Source organism: Sturnira hondurensis, unplaced genomic scaffold (genome assembly GCF_014824575.4).
Source record: "Sturnira hondurensis isolate 20B ecotype Veracruz unplaced genomic scaffold, ASM1482457v3 Scaffold0001221, whole genome shotgun sequence".
NCBI classification, from domain to species: Eukaryota; Metazoa; Chordata; class Mammalia; order Chiroptera; family Phyllostomidae; genus Sturnira; species Sturnira hondurensis.
In genome coordinates this window covers 258400-276092 of record NW_028073852.1, presented here as the reverse complement: position 1 = coordinate 276092, position 17693 = coordinate 258400, and the positions used below count along the sequence as shown (strand labels likewise).

General features: G+C 56.4%; 1 protein-coding gene and 1 non-coding gene across 3 annotated transcripts in view; both read left to right on the top strand.

Annotated features, from left to right (window-relative positions):
* TBCD (tubulin folding cofactor D) overlaps positions 1-17693 on the top strand; it is a 120738-nt gene that overhangs the window by 52143 nt on the left and 50902 nt on the right. For both annotated transcript variants that reach the window (XM_037063601.1, XM_037063591.1), the window contains exon 14: positions 17330-17486. In XM_037063601.1, coding sequence (XP_036919496.1) covers positions 17330-17486 — 157 coding nt within the window. The remainder of the gene's footprint in view (positions 1-17329; positions 17487-17693) is intronic.
* Positions 4043-4149, top strand: LOC119003410 (U6 spliceosomal RNA). The gene has a single exon (XR_005069959.1). It is a non-coding gene; the product is annotated as a U6 spliceosomal RNA (small nuclear RNA).

Genomic DNA, 17693 nt, shown 5'->3' with positions numbered 1-17693 from the left:
AGACTGCTTGCTCTCCAGTCTGTGGCTGTGTCCTCATTGTTGGTGTGGCTGGAACAGGGTGCCCCGTGTGGGGAGGGGAGAGGCGGCGTGGGAGCTGGGTCAGGCCCCATGGCATGGGATCGGGCTTCCCAGGCCACGTCCTGAATTTTGTTGGGCTTTTCCTTTGTTTATTTAAAAATTTAAGGCTTAAGACTTGATCTGGCTTTACCATTGTGCAGAATTCTTTAAAATGTTCTTAGTTAATTTTGTTCATATTTGACATCATGTAATTTACTGAGTAAAAAATGGTTCTGAAAGTCATGTCACGAAAAGCAGCAGGTCCCACTGTCCCCCTTGCCTCTGCCTGGCGAGGCCTCTGGAGCTGCAGGTGTGCTGGTCTGGGGGCCCAGGGTGACTCCACTCACCTGTCTTGTGTCCTGGAGTGGCCAGCCGGCGAACTGGCTGCCCTGCCCTCCCTGTCTAGTTTTAGTTCAGAGGCCTCCCCTAGAGGGTGGTCTCTCTCACTGGGCTGAGAACTCTGGGGGCCCAGGCCGAGCTTCCAATCCTCAGGAAGGCTAGGCCATACTTACTGTGGCCGAGTTCGAGGGGAGGGTGACGGCCACCTCATAGTTGGAGGCTGTGCGGCTGCGCCGAGCCCTCTGCCTCCTCCTTCCACCTGGTTGCAGCAGCCCCTCGGAACACCACTGTGTGGGCCTGGTGTGCACAGGCCAGCAGCACTGAGAGAGTGACCCAGGGCGAAGGGGACAGGTGCAGGCAGCACCAGGCTGCCTGGGGGCAGGGAATGCCGCCTTGTGAGGTGGCCCAGGGACGACGTGCTCAAAGCTCGGTGGGGCTCCTGCCCGTGGGGCTGCGATGGGTCTGGGTGTGAGGAGGGTGGCGCTGTAGGGCCGGCTGCACGTCAGCTTGTTGCCATGGCTTGGCACCCGCCGTGCGGGTGCTGTGTGTGCCCAGCCAGGGTCTCTGCTCTCCTGCTTCGAAGGTCAGGCTGCTCTGCGTGAGCCTTTGCCTCATGACCTCTGGCAGCTTCTCTTCCTTCCGTCCACTGTCTCTGCCACTGCCCCCACCTCCTCCGTTCTGCCCTCGTGCCCATGCTCAGTGGTCAGGCTGCCTGACTGAAGCTTGGGGTCTTCTGTTCGCGGCTCTGTGACTTGGGGCGGTGGGGTGGTTCCTTGGTGGCCTGAGCCTTCCTGCCTGTAGGGAGATGGGTGCCTTTGAGTGGGTTTCCCTTGGGACCCTGTGCTGGTGTGGATGGAGTGGTGGGAGTGGCCTGATCACAGCAGGGCCCTTACAGGAGACTGGTCACTTCCATTCTGCCTCACAAGGAAACAAGCCAGTTCTCATTATACTTGTTCACCCTCTTTTCAGGGTGCTACCTTCCGAGGGAAGGAGAAAATTCAGAGGCATCACGTCAGTTTCTCTAACTTTGGTTGTTGTTAGAGGCTGCTGGGATGACAGCTCTTGAGGTCAGCACCCTCTCCATGAGGTCCCATCCTGGTGGCCCAGCCCCAGGGGTAGATCTCAGGCCTAGGGGCACCTCCCGGCACAAGGCCCCCCAGACACGAACTGTGCCCTCAGGGGTCGCGCGACACTTGATGGGGCTCCGACTGGTGCCGCCAGATGCAGGCCTGACGCTGCTCCCTGGTACGTGGGGGTGTGAGACCATGGGGTCCCTACTGTAGGCCCAGGCCCCTGGAGGGCAGGGCAGCTCACCTCTGTGTATGTGTGCGCCTGCACGTGCACTCTTGCACACGAAAACAGTGGTCCACAAGCCTGCCTTTGCAGGGAGGACAGAGTGGAGAGTGAGCCCCCCGCCCCCCTGCACTCTGGTGGTGTCTCCTGCAGGAGCCCCCCTCCTCCTTGCCACTGGCCTCCCCACCCCCCGGCTCCTGTTCTGAATCCAGCGGGACTCCCCCGCTGCAGCGTGCTGTGCCTCAGCAACCTGCGCCCTTCGGTGAAGGCTGTCTCTCGGGGGTTTCCGACTGGCATGCGTGTCCAGGCTCCTGGAGACATGGCTCTGAGAGGGCCCTGGGCCCTTCTTGTCTTCTGGGTCCTGCTGCTGACTGGCCCCTGTGGCATACGTCGTGGCCCTTTGCCCTCCTAGTCAGTGTCCTATCTGTGGGTGGGATTCCATTGTTTCCATAGTTCCCCCCTCTCGGCCTGGGTTTCGGAGAACTGGAGGGTCTTCCCTGCGGTACTGAGCTCTGCTGTGGCTTCTCAGGCATCTTCCTCCGGACTGAGGACCAGACTCTGTCCCGGAGCGTCAGTGACGCTGGGGACCACCAGCCTGGCTGGGCTGGGCCAGCAACGCGGGAGCCGGGTACTTTCTTCAGCCGTGGGTGTTGGGAAGTGGGGGAGCTTGTCTGCCTTGGGCAGGGCACTTGGCTTCTCACTTCAGCAGAACCCTCAGGCTACCAGTGGACTGTTACTGTATCAAAGGGTCCAACGGCTGGGCCGCAAGGGAGGGGAGGGCTTCCCTTGGTCCCGGAGTCTGAGCTGCGTCAAACATGGCTGAGTTCTCACTTGCTCGTTTTTTTGAGAATGCTACCATCCCAACCTTTGTGGAAGTGGGGCTGCTTTATTTGGGGGGTGGCGGTAAGGGAGCTGCTGCCCTTTTCCTGCCAGGCTGTCTGGGGGGCTTTGTGGGGGCAGGTGCAGGGTGTGTGTGCCTGGCACACGGCCCAGCTCCTCTGGGGAGCCACAGAGAAGGAGCAGGGACAGTGGGTTCCTCGCGGTCTGGGGGACGCAGGGACTTGGTCTAGGGGCAGCAGTGCGGTCGGGTCCTGACAGGGTCCCTGCCCCCCGCGGCCCCCACAGTGTGATCCGTGCAGCTTCTGAGTCTCCAGTGAAACTTGAGACCGTGCTTTGTCTGAGGTTGGGAAAGTGATTCAGGTTGGCACATGGGCCAGATTTTCAGGGTTCCCAGTTTCCCTGCCCTCCCCTCCTGTCCCCACCCACAGTGAGGCATCCCTGCTCAGCCCTGCCCCCCAGGCTCCCTGCTTTTCCAGAGCAGGCCCCGCCTCTGTCCTCCCCCCACTGAACTTCTTTTATAGGCCGATCACTAGATACAGTCACAGCCAGGCACGGGAGTCACTTGGCTCAGTTGAACAAGGAAATCTAACACAAATTGATATCTCTTTTTCTCTCCTCCTGCTACAGGCGCCACCACCAGTGGAAAGCCCGCCAACACGCGGTAGACAGGAACAGACAGACAAGTGCGGGGCGGGGTCTTACACGGCAGAAAGGTGCTTTCTCAGTCTGGAAGCTGCAGGTCCGAGATCAGGGTGCTGGTGGGGTCGCTGGTGGGGTCACTGCTGTGAAGGCCTGTCCCCTTGGCTGGCAGATGGCCACCTTCTTCCTGTGTCCTCCCATGGCTGCCCCTTGGTCTGTGCGCCTGTCCCAGCCCCCTCCTCTTGTAAGGGCACCTGTCACATTGGAAAAGGGCCACTCCTCATGACCTCATTTTACCTGGATTATCTCTTTAAAGGCCCGTCTCTAAATGCAGTCCCATGTGAGGCCCTGGAGAGCAGGACCCCAACATGAATTCAGGGAACGCCATTTAGCCCCCAGCCCGCAGGAGGACCATGTCTCGTTTGCCCACAGTTGCGTGGTTCTGGCCTCTGGCCCTTGTGGGTGGTGCTGCTGTGAACAGTCGTGCGCAGGTCTCTGTGTTTTCTTTTCTCGTGGGCACAGACCTGGCGGGGGACAAGCACGTGTCCTGAGCTCAGAGCCGCGGTTGGCACGGAGTGAACTTCGCCGAGGCGCCGGAGGTCACGGTCATGCCGCCGCTGCCTTGTGTCCCGGGGTCTCCCCTGGCAGGAGTGTGGCTCCCCCAGCGTTCCCCTGCTGGCATTTCCTCAGGATTTCCTCGTCTCTTTCTGCCGTCCTTCCCACGTCCCCACGCTCCCGACGTGTAGTGCAGACCCGCCCGTTGACTTCCGCCCGGTGGGTTCAGTCTGTGAGCACCCACTCTGGGCGCGGGCACTGAGGTTCCGGTCTGCTCTCTCGGGCTGCTTTTCCTTCACCTAAAAACATCTGTCTTTCTGTGCTCGCTTCGGCAGCACATAGACTAAAATTGGAACGATACAGAGAAGATTAGCACGGCCCCTGCGCAAGGATGGCATGCAAATTCATGAAGCGTTCCATAAAAAAAATGTCTTTCTTGCTCTTTAAAAATTGTGGTTTCTCTTGCAGCCTTTCTTCCCCATTCCATTCTGTATCTTTCTGCTCTGCTAGCTTAGAAATTATATATTGTTTTTCTTCTTTAATGATAATCTTCAGATTTGTATCACAAATGTTTAATTTCTTGACCTATGTTGCATCCTGGACCTGATCGCTTCTCTCCTGAAGTGCTGGGAGTGTCGGGCTTTTTGGTCTGTCTTCGAGGTGAACCCGACGCCACTGTTCTGGAGGCACGGGGTCTGCAGGCGTGTGGGACTTCTCCTGTCCCTGCTGCTTTTCCCGCCTCAGACTTGACCTCCGGGGCAACTTGGCTTTGGGTCCCGCAGAAGTCCCTCCGGTAAAGGCGTGTTAGTGCCACCGCCTCCGTCGGTGGTCCGAGGTGTCCTTGCGAGCCTGTCCTAGGCAGGCGCCTGTGCTGTGTTTGCCGTGGCTGCTGCCCCTCTGGTTTGGCCGCTGGTAGGGCCTTCCCTCTGTGGGGCTGAGGGTGCCGTTGTTTCCATCTGACTTGCCTCTTCCCTTGTTTCTGGGAGATTCTCAGCCATCAGTTCTTGGGCGTGTTTTCCGTTTCTGTTTCTCCTTCTGGGAACCCGACCAGGCCTTTGTGAGCCTCGTGCCGCCCCACTGTTCTTCGTGGTTCCGTCTCTCCCTCTCCCTGAAACAAGGCCTTTCAGCTCTTGTTTCACCAGGTTCCCTGACCTACTGGGTCTCACCTCTGTCAGAGCCAGATGTGCCTGGGATTCCATTGGCTACATGCATGTCACATACATGAGGTGCATGTCCACTGCAGTGTGTGTGCTGTGTGCGTCCAAACAGACATCTGAAATTGCCTGGTCATTTCTGTAGTCTTATTTGTGGCCTGTGTTTCGTTTCATCTTTCATTAACACTTCGTGTTGAGTTTTATAAGACTATTACTTGAAAGGCCAACTATCTGAGCTCCTTTTCGTTTGAGTCAGGTGTTTTTTTTATTTTTACTTTCTCTGATGCCGCCCGCCCGGGCACACCCTGTGTGGACACCCTCCACCGCTCTCGGCCCCTGACACCCCTCGACATGCACCAGCATGCACCTGGGGGACCTCCCCGGGCTCTCGTCCTGGTCCTGCCCGGGTTCTGGGTCCCCACGCTGGGTGCCCCTCCAACACTGTCGCTGCAGCGTGGGGAGGGCAGAGGTGCTTGCTCAAAAGTCATTTCCAGCGTCGTTTTAGTTGAGGTAAAATTCACTTCATAAAACTAAGTGCTGACCGTTTCAGAGTAAACACTTCAGCCTCAGCTGCATTCGCTTCTGGACTTCTCAGGTGAGTGAGGCCATACAGCGTCATTCGCAGAATGTGTGGCCGTTCCGTGTCTGGTCCCCTGGCTGAGCAGTGTCTGAACTTCATGGCTGTTCACGACCGAGTAACCATCGCTCTGGGTGACCACTTTTCTCCCCCACTCACCAGGTGCTGGGCGGTTACCTTGTTCCACATTCTGGCCACTGAATAGAACTGCTAGGAACATTCCACAGCTTTTGGCTGGAACACTTGTTTTTCTGTCTTGGGCCTGTGTCCTAGAGTGGGACTGCTTGGGTCCCTGGGTCACCATACCGTTGTGAGGAGTGCTGCCCTGTCTCCACAGGGGCCAGCAGCCGCCAGGGTTCTGTCCTCTCACCTGCCAGGCACTTGTTACTTTTTGTTTTCTACATATATTCTGGATTCTAGATCCTTATCAGACACAGGATTTAGAAATATTTCCTCCCATTATGTGAGCTGCCTTTTAATTCTCTTGATACAGTATCTCTGTATTGTCATTTCTAGTAATTCTTCCGTTTAGTTCTTTTTTTATGTGTGTAATTTTGAGGGGGGTGGGAGTGTGTGTGTGTATGTATGTGTGTGTGTGTGTGTATATATATGCCCTTGCATTAGGTGGGTTTTCAAAGGGTATCTAATTCTTTTAAGTATTTGATACCTAATTCGAATTGAGTTTCTTTGGTAGGTTTTTCTTTTATTTATTTAGCTTTAGAGATGGGGAAGGGAGGGAGAAAGAGGGGGAGAGAAACATCAGTGTGTGGCTGCCTCCCACACGCCCACCACTGGGGACCTGGCCCGCAACCCAGGCTTGTGCCCGCACTGGGAATGGAACCGGTGACCAGGCTGGTGCTCATTCCACTGAGCCACGCCAGCCAGGGTTCATCTGCATTATTTGTAAGAGGTGAAATTCACAGTTCGGGTCAAAGCTAAGATTTTGGACATAGTGATGTGGCTGTGTTAATTCCACACAGTGTGCTCAGAAAGTAGTGTCTGCCCACCTAACTTACTCTTATTTTAGCCACTTTGATAACATTTATGTTATCTGCTGTTTTAATGGCAGATCTTTTTGTGACTCTTTTAACGAGAATCTTGCTACCTGGAAGAAACCCTTTACCGACTAAACTAATTTCTGCACTTTCCCAACTGTGTTACTGTCTGTCCCGCCTGCAGCGTGCCCACAGGGGGGTAAAATTTGTTGAGGGTTGGCTGACTTGACTGGGGAGTTCTACAGGTAAGGCCTCTGGGATGTTATTGCACTTGAATTGCAGGTTTGCTGAGAACCTGCAGGAGCGTTCCTCTTAGTGACTCTGCCCTGAGGACCAGCTAGCTGGTTGGCTGGGTGTGCCCTGTGGACGGGGGCCAGTGGGGGCTGGGGCTTCCCGTGCCCGGTGGGGTGGCCGTGGTCTCTTTGTGCCTGTTTTCCTGCCGCCCATGTGGAGGTGCTGTGTACACAGAGGCCCCCCTCCCCGCGCCCCCTCCAGGGGCTGGGGGGCCGCTGCACTCTCGTCTTGTGAAAGCCGCGGTGGCAGGGGTCACTCAGTGAGCACCTGTTCACTGGAAAGGGCTTGCGGTGGGCTCCTGAGAAGAGACCCCATGCCATGAAGAGACAGAGGCTTTGATTTCTTGTGCCACAGGCAGGGCACCGTGTTAGGACCAGGCTCACCATCCCCTCTGTTGTTTGGGGGCCACGAAGAACCAAGCTTAAGCCCCGAGGTGGGTGCAAGGGACAAATGTGATGGGAATCATAGAAACCAGAGTCTGCAGGGATGTGGGGTTGATCGGAGGACTAGAGTGAGGATGGAGTGGGGTTGAGTTCCCCTGGGGACACAGCAAGGCTGTAGTAGGGGGGGCTTGCTGTTTTCTGGACCGAGGGGAGAGGAGGCCAAGGCTTGACTGCCAGGCCGTGTGGCGTGACCAGCTGTCTGTGATCAGACGAGAGTGTGCACCCTCACCCACCTGTCCATGGCCCGTCTTCAGGGACCAGGGGGACACTCGTTGGCAGGGGTGGTAACTGGGCAAAAAACACGGGCACAGGCTTGTCATCACCAAACACAGGAGGCCTGCCACTTGCGTGGTTGTGCTCCTTGGGCTGACCCTCTGATCTCGGGCAGTGCCCTTCCGTGGGCCTCGTACTGCTATAGGCCAGGACCGAGACGCCCCGCCCGGCGAGGCAGGGTCTTGAGCAGGACTGTCCTCTGGGCCTGCCAGTTCTGAAGCTGCGTGCAGGCCCTCTCGGGGCCAGTGGAGGTCTGGGCACTGGGGCCAGAATCCAAGGCCATGAGTCAGTGGCAGAACCGGTCCCTAACTTCCTGGTTAAGCCTTTAATTCTCCTGAATGCTTGTTTTCGCTTCTTTCAAGTTGTTGTGCTGAGGCTGCCCTGTCATCAGCTGTGGGTGGCTCCTGCACCAGCGGCCTGTGCCCAGCAGAGCAGGGCGGGTGCCCTCCTGCCGCACTCAGTTCCCTCCCCCTCCACCGGCCTTTGGCAAGCTGCAGGGCAGACAGCACTGGTCCCTGTGTGGTCTACTCGTGGGATCAGCAGAGAGACAGCCTCTGCCACCTCTCACAGACAGGAGGGTCCTGGAGGGGTCATGGGAGCATTTAATTTGCAAAGAATGGTAACTTAGAACTAATAGACATGGGCTCAGGCAGGGCTGCCTTGTTGGGAAGCCAGCACCCCTGCGTGACGGCTGCGAGCCAGGAGGAGCTGCTGATGTTGAAGGGACTGGGGGCTGGAACAGCTGTCAGCTGCTGTGGGGCTTCCGTGAACACCGGTCGGTTTTCCCCTTCGAGGGGGTGGGAGGGTCAGGTCTTACCCCTCTGTTCCTTGGTTCCATCGTGTGGGCTGCCCTGGGCTCTGGCACATGTGGTGGGCGTGTCCTCAAAGCTGGTTACCTGGACGTGGTGCTGGCGATGTGGTGGGGTGGGCAAACTCCCACGGAGGGGTCGTGCCTGGGAGTTTTCACGGGCCAGCTGCCCCCTGGGTGGGCGCTGTGGGCATGGTCTCATTTGAGTCTAATGAGCCGAGACCCTGCGAGGGGAGCGCTGCTTTGGGGGGCAGCACCCTAGGTGCTGTGGTGCCATTGTCACCACTGTTGGTGAGGTGACAGCTGCGCAGGCACAGCTGGGACCCAGTGGAAGAGTGTGCTGCAGTTCCGTGGGTGCTGTGTCTGGTGGGCAAAATTTGGGGCCTCCTGCTCCTTCTTCCTGGAAGCAGGTCGCAGGTCCACCTGCCACTTCCTCCCGACAGGAGACTTGCCAGCAGTGGGATGATGAGATCTGAGGGAAAATGTCCGGAAGCTGGATTTTCAGTTTTGAAAAAACCGAAAGGGGAGCATCTGGGTCGAAGGTCACATTTTCCGTTTGAGGATTATTTCTGAGCAAACTATTTTACTTTAAGGGCAGCAGGTGTGCTCAGCTCTCTGCGCACAGCCTGTTCGGGTCCTATTTCCAGAGCAGGACCCTGAGGGTCTGGGAAGAGTGGGCAGGGCTTCCCACCACCCGAGGTGGGTGGGTAGGTAGGGGCAGCAGGATGACCAGGGCGTGAGCCACAGGCAGTGCAGCTCGGGTGTGAAGTGTGAGGTCCTCAGGGCTAAACCCAGGAGCGTGTGTCTGCCGAGGTCCGCTGCCTCAGTCCTCGACCCTGGACCAGCCCTGCAGACCTGCTCTCGGGAGCAGTTCTGCACCTGGAGCGGGCACTGGGCCCTGTCACTGCTCCTCCCATGGGGCGTTCTCGGGGGGAGGGTGAGAGCCGTCTTGTGCCCTCCCCGTTCTCCCTGAGGGGTCTCACTTCTCAGTTCCTCAAGAGACACAGTCCGGGCCACAATGCGAGACCTGCCATGTGGTCTGCTGGCCACGAACCAGCGGCGTTGCCCTGGCTGGTCCTCACCCAGGGTTGGCATCCTGCTGACGTCTCCCAGGGCAGGTGCACTTCACCCTCCCTCTAGTGATTCTGTGGACACAGCAGGGCTGAACCCCCGGTGGGGGCACCCAGCTCTCAGGAGACAGCATGCGAGGATGCCGAGGAGAGCTGCCCGTGGGGTCCAGGACGCGGCACCTGCGGGCGGGCTGCTTGGTCACCAGGCTGCAGGCCTGATTCAGCCCACCTGCCCTTCTGCGCTGGGCTGGTTTGTTGTCCTCAGACCGGACCCAAGTGACATTTGTGACTTGGACACAGCTTGCACGAGTTGACACGTGGGTGTCCAGGCCCATGGAGGCACACACAGCAGCAGAAGCACCTTCTCAACAGTCACATTTGCCTTTCAAGATATTTTAAATGATCTTTTCATGATAAAGAATACGCCTCTTTCCTGGTTTTTGTTTATTTTTAATAACCTGAGAGCAGGTGTCATGCTTCTCTTACTCTTTGTGGCTCATTTTCGAGGGCTGGCCCTCTGCAGAATGTTGTGAAAATGTGAGATGTGCCCTGCCCTCCTTAGGCTGCACGGGGTGGGGGGGGAGGGTGGGCAGCTGCAGGCGATCCAGGCTGGTCCCAGTGGCCCCGTGTCCCTGGGGAGAGGGCCCGACCCCTCCAGACTCTGGACCCTGCAGATCGTAGGTGCTGCAGGTGAGACGGGGAGGGACCCTCTCAGGGTCGCGCAGTGGGGGCATTTCCTTCCCGTCTCAGGCTCAGGGCTGCTGGGAAGTGGCTGTGGGGCAGGGTGGGTCCTGGAGATGGACAGCTGGTCTCGAGGGAGCATACGGCCTGCCTGTGCTCAGGACCTTGTGTCCACTCCTGAGCAGCAGCTTGTTGCCAGCTGGAGCTGAGAGGCGTCCTCTGTGGGGTGAGGTGCTTGCCACGCTGGAGGGACCCGACTGGCAGGGAGCAGCAGCTGCCCACTCTGGACGGTCCCTGCGCTGCGGTGAGGAGGTGCTTTGGCTCCTGTGGCCCTCAGCACTGGCTCGCCGCTCCCCCGGTTCCACAGCGAATGGCCTGGGCACCGACCCCCATGCCTGCACTATCTGTTCCGGGGCAAGTGCCCAGCAGCTACTTTAGGGTCAGGCCTGTGGGCAGGATGCAAGGTCATCGCCACTGCCCACGGCATCAATGCAAGTGCAAGGGTTGCCGTCAAACATTGGGCTCTGCCCCAGACCCCTCAGGAGCAGTTCCCGCCGCCTCACTTCCCACATCTGCCTGTGGGAAGTGCCTGTTCCCACTCGCTGCACCTCTACCTCCCCTTCTGTTGGGAGTGGTCACCATTTTTCACGTGTGTGAGCTCTTTGCACGTCCTCTACACTCGTCTTGCTTATTTGCTCTGTGCCCGTCTCCTGATGCGGGAAACGCTGCAGTGCCGTCTGTCAGCCGGGTCCTCTGGTTTTCCTCTGCTCCCTGGAAATGTGTCCCAGTTGTACACAGACCAACCTACTTGTTTTTTCCCCCCAACCACTTAATAGTTTCGTTTTAGAAACATTTCAGGGTCTTTAATTGCTTGGGTTTCTTTGGTGAATTGTGTTCATTAGCGAATCCTGAGTGTATGTCCTGTGTGTCTTGTGGGGCACGCTGGTGGGACACAGCCAGTGAGGGGACTGTGGTGAGCCAGGTATGGCACGGGCAGTGGGCTCAGCTCGGGCAGCAGGGGCCCCTCCCCCGGATGGCAGAGTGGGCCAGTCCCAGGCCCTGCTCTGGCTCCTTGTGCCACGTGGCTGCGACCCAGCATTGCCCCAAGCCCCACTGTGCTGCCTCTGTGTCGGGACTTTCAGGGTTTGGCCTGATTTCTTTTCCTGCTTCATCAGCTTCCTGACCACTTGTCCTTGCGCTCGCCCCCCCCCACACCCTCCACACACCTACTCTGCCATCGGTCACCTGCGTAGAAGGCGCTGTGTCATCCTGAGCAGCATGTCTCCTTCTCTTCAGAGTTTCTAGGCATTTCTTCTTAAGCTTCGAAATTTTATGTGTTTTAGTGTTATTGCAAGTGGGGTGTGGTTGTCACACACACACACACACACACACACACACACACACACGGCTGTAGTGTAGGCAGAGGCACTGGCAGCTGTACGTTTGCCGGGTGTCCCGTTGGCTCTCTGAGCCCCGTGCAGCATCACCACACACCCGATGTGCCCCCCACTCCCTGCACCTGCCCCGTTGCTTGTTTCCCTCCGTCTGTCAGTTCAGCAGTGTCGCAGTCACGCAGCGCGCCGAGATCACACTGCAGTGGTTCCGACCCCAGGCACCCCTCAGCCGCTGTGCCCCGCTGGTCCGCTCCTGTCCTGTGGGTGGTGTCCGAGGCAGCGTTGTGCTGGTGGGTTCAGACATTGCCCCCCAGAAGAATGTCTGCACAGTTTTGGCTCTTGGGCTGCTTTGAATGGAGCCAGTGTGAGCATTTGTGTGGACACCAGTCTTCAGCCCCCTGGGACAGATGCCGAATGGCACAGTGGCCAGTCCCAGAGTCAGACTGGTCTCCGCAGTGTTTTCAGCGGGACAGACAGGCGGTCAGAGGGCTGGGAGACAGAGGAGTTTGCTGCTTTCAGACAAGTGATTTTGAAAGATTCACTCTGAGAACATGACCCCCACGTTCTTGAGGAGTGATTCCAGATGCAGTTGGATGGCGTGGGGCAGCTGCTCCACACCCCTTTGTCCTGCAGCGTCCTGGAGAGCTCGGAGGCAGCCCTGGCCTCTGCTTGTGGTTATCCATTACCTTGTGTTTAACCAGAGTCTCCAGCTACTGGGAGCAGTCAGTGGATTTGTTGGATTTCACTGGCTTTTTTTCTTTTTTTCTTTGAGGACATGCTTGTTGATTCTAGAGAGAGGGGAAAGGAGGGAGAAGGGGAGGGCGAGAAACATCATTCGGTTGCCTCCCATATGTACCCTGACCAGGGACTAAACCTGCAACCCAGGCAGGTGCCCAGATCGGGAATCGAACCTGCCACCTTTGACTTGTGGGACAACCCCCAGGCCCCGAGCTGCACAGGCCAGGGCTGCAGAGATCTCCATACTCATAGTTAGCTGGCTGCACCCAGTGCCGACGACCCCAGTTTTCTTGGCAGCATCCAAAGCACCATCGTGGGAGCCAGTCGGGCATATGCTGCCTCTCTCTGCCAGGCCCGATCAGGGCTGGGCTTTGGCCACGGCAGGGTCGTACAGGGCCCTACAGCTCCTTCACAGCCTGTTCCCTCTGGGCTGCGTTGGCCTCGGCCTCCACGAGGGGCTCGGTGTGTTGTCTTCTGTTTGTTTTGTGGCTGCCCTGGTGGTGGGGAGAGCGTGGTGGTGGCAGAGTGGTCAGCTTCTTTCTCCTGGGATGCTGCTCGAAGGATGTTTAGGCAGCCTGTGGGGCGGCGGCGTCTTTCGCCTTTGGAAGGTGGGTGATGTGCGGAGCTTCTTTTTGGGGGGTGCCTTTCAGCACTGCCTTCTTTCCTTGGCTTTGACTTCGGCTTTGGGAGGGGCAGGGGCTTTCTTTGCTTTTGGCACTGCCCTTCCCCCTCGTGGCTCCCAGGGGATGGTCAGGCTCAGCTGCGACTCTGGCCCTGGGCCCGTGGTGTGCTGGGACTGGCCCTCCACACCCTGGGGCCAGGCCGTGATCACGCAGAGCACAGCCCTTCTTGCTCTTGCCTCTGTGGTGCTTTGTGTTCATTTCAGAAGGTCCCCCCTAGATGGGCCCGCGGCTCCTGACAGTGACTCCCCTCTCTCCTGGGCTTGCATCCCTCATGGGAGGGTGTGTGGTGATGTGTGTTGTGATAGTGGCAGTGTCCCCCAAACCTGTACAGTGTGCCTCATGTGCTGGGGGTGTCCCTCGTCTTTGGGCACCTGTGGGGGAGCTCCCGGCCTGGTCTTTGGACTAACAAGCCTTGGCCGTCCGCTGTGGCCTGGTGGGCAGCGCAGGGTGGGTCTCCTGGCCCAGCCCAGCCATAGGCAGTACCTGCATAGACAGGAGGCATCGGCCAGGGCCCACCCCAGCAGTACAGGGTGGTGGCCACGACCTGGCCAGGGTCCCCCAGGGTTGGCGGGCTGGGGTCCCGAGCAGCCTCCAGGGTGAGCTCACAGATTGCACCCTGTGTGCAGAGGGCCTTCAGGACAGTTTCTCAGAAGTGTCCTATGGGATTCGAGCACCAGATGTCTATGGAATCAGATGTTATGTCCATCATTTCCTCTTGTCCCCTAGCAGTTTCAACACTGGCTTTTTTCCAAGCAAGTTGGACTGCATTTTTGAGGAAGGTATGATGGCTATTTGCACTCGTGGCCTAAACAGAAGTTCTGTGGTGATGGCCACACCCACTTCCAGGTAACTGGGGCTTTCCTGGTGCCATCTGGGCTTGGCGGCCTGTGGGTTTGTGTGCTGCATTGGCTCAGGGCTCCTGGGAGACCGTGGGCTTTATGCATCCAAGGAGATGTCACCTCAGTGTACCCTCCCCAGTGCATCCTGGGACATGTCACCCCTTTATGCATCATAGTAGATGTGCCCAGTGCATCCTGGGAGAGTCGCCCTGTGAGGTCTGGGAGATACACCCAGTGCTACGAATGCCTTAAGTGAGGAATTTGTTTTTTAAATTAGTGTAATTTATGACTTATCAAGACGTGATGTGTCGGCCGTGTGATGATGTTTTATGGACAGGTTATCGGTACACCCGCAGAGAATGTCTGGGTTTCTCCTGCCCCCTGGGTGCACACCCTGCGAACCCTGGGTGGGGCCTGGCCCAGTGAGGGTTAAGTCTCTTTGCTCACCTGGAGGCTGCTGTGTCCTTAGGCAGTTGGTAGACAAATGACCTGCTGTCTGGAGAGGAGGGTATTTAAATTACAGTGCTCTGGGTTGCCAGAAGGAAGCCCTCTGGGGAATGTTATGTATTTGACATGCACTCAGTGTGTAATTGGAACCACGAAAAAGGTTTTTGTCCTTTGTCTAAAGCAATTGAAGATTTTCCTTATTTTAAACCTGTTGAATCTGGAAAGAGTTGTTTTTGAATTTTTTCTTTGATAGTGACTTTTTACGAGAGTGTGGGACAAAGACTGTTTCTGCTCTGTGTGCTGCCTCCTGTTGTCCTTGGGGGCCTGGGTGTCAGAGCTGGAAGCCCAGGGTGTCCCTGTGCCCCAGGGAGGGAGGGGCAGGGGCAGCAGACACAGGCGCAACCCCATCCTTCACCTCCCAGGCTTGTCTTTCTGGGATGAATTGGAGCCGGTAGGCTCATTTTTCATTTTCTCCTTAAAGAAATCTGTCGTCTTCTCAGCTGTCTGTCTTTCGGCAAATTAAACTCCTTTCTAGGGACGCACAAGGGGACTGTTCCTACTGTCACTCTCCGGGCTTGGCAGTTGCTGGTCGCCCTGCTTCCCCCGTACTTAAGGGTCAGCCACGCCGTGTGTGGTGGGTGTTATGGAGGGGTCATCCGTCCGAGGTCTCTGAGCAGGATGGCAGGGTAGAGTTGTGGTGGCTGCACTGCGAACTGAGCTGCAAGGCAGGTGAGGGGGGCTCTGCCCAGCCTGTGGGTGGGACCAGCAGGGAGGCCCAGGAGGCCAGGTTGGGGAGGGCGCCAAAAAGCAGCCCCAGTCGGGGGGAGCCTGGTGCCAGTGTGCAGCCCCCGGCCCTCTCACGGCTGACTTGTTGCCATAGTTTGAGGCTGAGAAGTGGGCCAGATGGACCGAAGGTTCAACTCACTAGGCAGCTGATTTTCCTGAAAATAAATGCCAATCAAATGAAGCAAAGGGCCTCTGTAAGTGTTGAGGCCATTGCCCATTAGTGGAATACAAGTCAGCAGTTTTTGTCCTTTTCTCCATTGCTCATCAGCCTTCCTAGCCAACAAAAATGATACTACAGGAAGCCATCTCAGTATGATTTGGGGTCAGAAACTTGGGCTCCCCAAACTCAGGCTCTGGGGGTCAGCAGCTCAGTGACCTCAGGAGTTGGTAAGCAGGTGAGGAGGGGTGGGAGCTCTGACCCCACGGAAGAGCCCACGGAAGTGGGCTTCTCCCGGGTGACACCAAGCCTCTCTGAGTGTAGTAGCTGGGTGGGGTGTCTGCCTGAAGGAGATGTCGAGGTGCTGACCACTGTTACTCCTAGTTGTCTGTTTTGAAATTGATTTTGTCCTGTGGGCCGATAAATTGGGACTCAGCTGATAGCACCCAGATTTCCCTCCGGCTATCGAATTGCTGAATGGTCCCACCCAGAGCTCTCTGGGTGGCTGCGTTCAAGATCTGGGGGCGGACAGGCCGCATATGCTGCACTTCCCTCCTGAAGGTGCCACAGCCGATTAGTTTTGACGTGTGTCAGGCCAGGAGTGGGCTCCCCTGTTAGCGCAGAAAGTGAGTGTGGACACCACCAGAAAATGAGGAGTCGTTCCAGGTAAAACAACTGCAGAACCAGTTGTGAGCACTACAGATGTGATGTGGTTCAAGTAGAGACAGTCATTTAAAAGTCACCGAGTAGATGGAACTACGTGATCCACCACAGCTCAAGGCAGCGCCCTCTTGTTTGGGTTGGCGTTTACATGTGCTTCGTGAGTCTTAATTGTAAGCTTCACTTGTTTTTAGAGATTTACTTACTTACTTATTTATTTTTTTAGAGGAGAAGAGAGGGAGGGAGAGGGAGAGAAACATTGATGTGTGAGACCAGGAACCTGGTCTGCAACCCAGGCATGTGTCCTGACCTGGAATTGAACTGGCGACCTTTAGGTTCGGGGGCTGATACCTGACCCACAGAGCCACCCCAGCCAGGGCCATTGTCTTTAGTTTTTAAGTTAAGCTTTTTCTATTACATTTTTAAATTATAATTATTTTAAAAGGCTTGGAAAATTGTTTGAGGTACACAATTAATTACATTTTCTTGTACTTTTTAAGCCATATGCATGAATGTGATATATATAAAGCATGACCTTCCAGGTCATTGACATACATGAATCTAAGAAATTAACATAAAATGGTAAAATCTCAGCTCTTTTATTTTTTTATTTTTTAAAAAGGTTTTATTTATTTATCTTTAGAGGGGAATGGAAGGAGAGAAGGAGAGAAACATCAATGTATGGTTGCCTCTGGTGAGTCCCCTGCTGGGAACTGGCCCGCAACCCAGGCACGTGCCCTGACTGGGAATCGAACCGCAATCGTGTGGTTCCCAGGCCCGCGCTCAATCCACTGAGCTACACCAGCCAGGGCAAATCTCAGCTCTTTTAAACATTCAAATACCCATACCACATGTCTTAAAATTCTATCATATCTTTATATCAAAAATCACTTATGTAATATTAATCAATTAGAGATTTTAAAATGGAAGCAGGATAATCCGTTATGTATTTCAAGTTACCATAAATGTTACAGGTATTTCAGATAACTATAAACATATGTAGATTGTCCCTGAGGTTAATGGAGAAGCGTGGAAGTCACCCTGGGTCAGTTTTGTCACTGTTTCAGTTGTCAGTTCTGAAAACCCCCAGGGTGGCGGACACCCTGGGAGCAGAGTCCAGACCCCTGTGTGTTGGGTTCTCCTCTCCTCCCTGGGTCACGCATCAGGTACCCGCTTTGGGCTCAGACTAGATGATGCATCGACCTTGATGCCCGGCCTCCTTGATCACAGGACTCCAGGACTGTTGTCCAGTGGTGTCGCTGGCCCTTCTCCTGCTACCAACGCTCTTGGACCCTGTCCTTGTGGCCTGGGGTGCCTGCGTTCCTTAGTCTCCTGGATCTGGCAACACACCTCTGGTGGCCCTTTTGTAGGAACTTGCACCTTTGTGTATTTGGGGCAACTGTAAACGAACTTTTTTACCTGATTTGTGGACTTCTGTTTGCCTTCCATGTGTTTTTCTGACAAGGTCACAACTTTCACAGGATGACCTTGATGCCTGGCGGCTGGCTGTACCTGCCTCTGCTTGGTACTGAGGTGCCCCAGCTGTTTCTTTAAAACCAGCTGTGCTGCCTGCGTGGTCTCATTCCGTCTCCGTCTCTTCTGTCCAGTGGTTGCTGTGATCCTGAAGGCGCTGACCTACGAGGAGAAGCGCGGTGCCTGCAGTGTAGGTGCCAACGTCCGGGATGCCGCCTGCTATGTGTGCTGGGCCTTCGCACGTGCCTACGAGCCTCAGGAGCTGAAGCCCTTCGTGGCCAAGATTTCCAGGTACAGCCTGTTCGAGTCATGGCGGTCGATCCGATCTGCCTCTGCCGTCGCCTGTCGACGGTTGGTGCCCTCCCCGTGGCGCATGTGTGCAGCAGCCGGCGTGAGGAGCCCCCCACCGTGGTGCAGTAGTGCTCCTGCGCCGGCACCACGCCCTCGGCAGGTGGTCTGTGACCCAGCAGCGGCTCAGGCTCCTTTCTCATGGGCAGG